Consider the following 1566-nt stretch of genomic DNA (forward strand, 5'->3'; position numbering starts at 1 on the left):
GCGCCTGTGGCTGTACGAGGCGTGCCGAGGGCGACACCACAGTAGGCGCATGCGCGGTCGCCACTTCCGCTACGACGTCTTCGTCTCGTACGCCGAGGAGAACTCCCCGTGGGTCGTGCGCGAGCTCTTGCCCAGGCTGGTAGAGGAGTGGGGGCTGAGGCTGTGTGTCCACCAGCGGGACTTCGTACCTGGGAAACACATCGTGGACAACATCGCGGACTGCGTCAGCCTGAGCGGGCGCGTGCTGCTAGTCTTCTCGCCGGACTTCGGGAGCAGCGAGTGGTGCCAGTTCGAGCTCAAGTTCTGCCAGGCGTGCGTCATGGAGCGCGACGACATCATGGTGCTGGCGATGATGCAGGGGACGGAGGCACGCCACCTGACGGGCGCCATGATGGCCGTGCTAAGGACCACCTCCTACCTGGAGTGGGCCGAGCACCGGGACGCCAGAGCGTCCTTCTGGGGCCGTCTGCGGTTGGCTCTGGAGGTGGAGGAGCCCGGGAAGGGAGAAGAGGAAGAAGAGGAGGCGGTTGGGTTGGATGGTTGAAGCTTGAGATGTATGGGGTGTGTGGGTGTATGTGTGTGGTGGGTGGGTGTGTGGGGTGTGTGGGGTGGGTGGGGTGTGTGGGGTGTGTGGGGTGTCGGGGGGTTCTTTGTTCTTGTTTTTATTTCATTCGTTTTTTATCTATTATTATCATTTTTTTTTAATGATAATTATCTGGGTGTACCTTTACACCCGCGATCGCACGGGTAAATGACACGACACACTAAACTACTTGATTACGTACGCACCCGCACACACATACACGGACAAATAGCCAGCCAGCCAGCCAGCCACACACACACACACACACACACACACACAGTTTGTGTTATCTATGAATAACATTCTTTAAATACTGTTAGGACAGCTGTACAAATGATTTTCAGTTATCAAAAAAGTATTACTGCTGATTTTTTTGATTTTTTTATGATGATTTTTTTTTTTTTTTTACTTTTGCGTTCTTGGACTGCAAATCTCAGGTTCACTAGTATGTACGAGTGGGCTTTTTACATGTATTCATAGTGTTCACACCGCCATGTAGGCGGCCATACTCCGTTTTCGGGGGTAAGATTAATAACATCTGTGTTCTTCCATACTTTGGACACCAAAGAAAGACATCATAGTAGTACAAGGTGACTGGAACGCCAAGATCGGAGAAGACTCCTACAACACCTGGAAGGGCACATGTGGACGATATGGTAACAACGCTACAAATGAAAGAGGTTTGAGACTCCTGGAATTTGCCTGCTTCAACAACCTGAAGATAACAAACACATTTGGACCACACAAAGCATCCAGAAGATGGACATGGCACAGCCCTGGAGGAGATCACCACAACCAAATAGACTACATCATGGTAAAGAAGCGTTTCCAGTCTAGCGTGAACATTGCCAAGACAAGAAGTTTCCCAGGAGCTGACATTGCAAGTGACCACGACTTGGTAATGATGACCTTCAAACTCCAACTGAAGAAAACAAGGAAACAAAGCTTCTCAAGACTGAAGTTCGACCTGGAAAAATTGAAAG

The 1566-nt window shown here is 50.5% G+C and overlaps 1 protein-coding gene across 1 annotated transcript in view; it reads left to right on the forward strand.

Moving 5' to 3' along the window:
* Positions 1 to 544, forward strand: part of LOC143292163 (toll-like receptor 2 type-2) — a 3133-nt gene extending 2589 nt beyond the window's left edge. Inside the window, exon 2 of the mRNA XM_076602347.1 lies at positions 1 to 544. This exon is cut by the window's left edge and continues 113 nt beyond it. Within this exon, the coding sequence (XP_076458462.1) occupies positions 1 to 544 (544 nt within the window).
* Positions 545 to 1566: the final 1022 nt, after the last annotated feature.

This window comes from Babylonia areolata, chromosome 18, assembly GCF_041734735.1.
Source record: "Babylonia areolata isolate BAREFJ2019XMU chromosome 18, ASM4173473v1, whole genome shotgun sequence".
Lineage (NCBI taxonomy): Eukaryota > Metazoa > Mollusca > Gastropoda > Neogastropoda > Buccinidae > Babylonia > Babylonia areolata.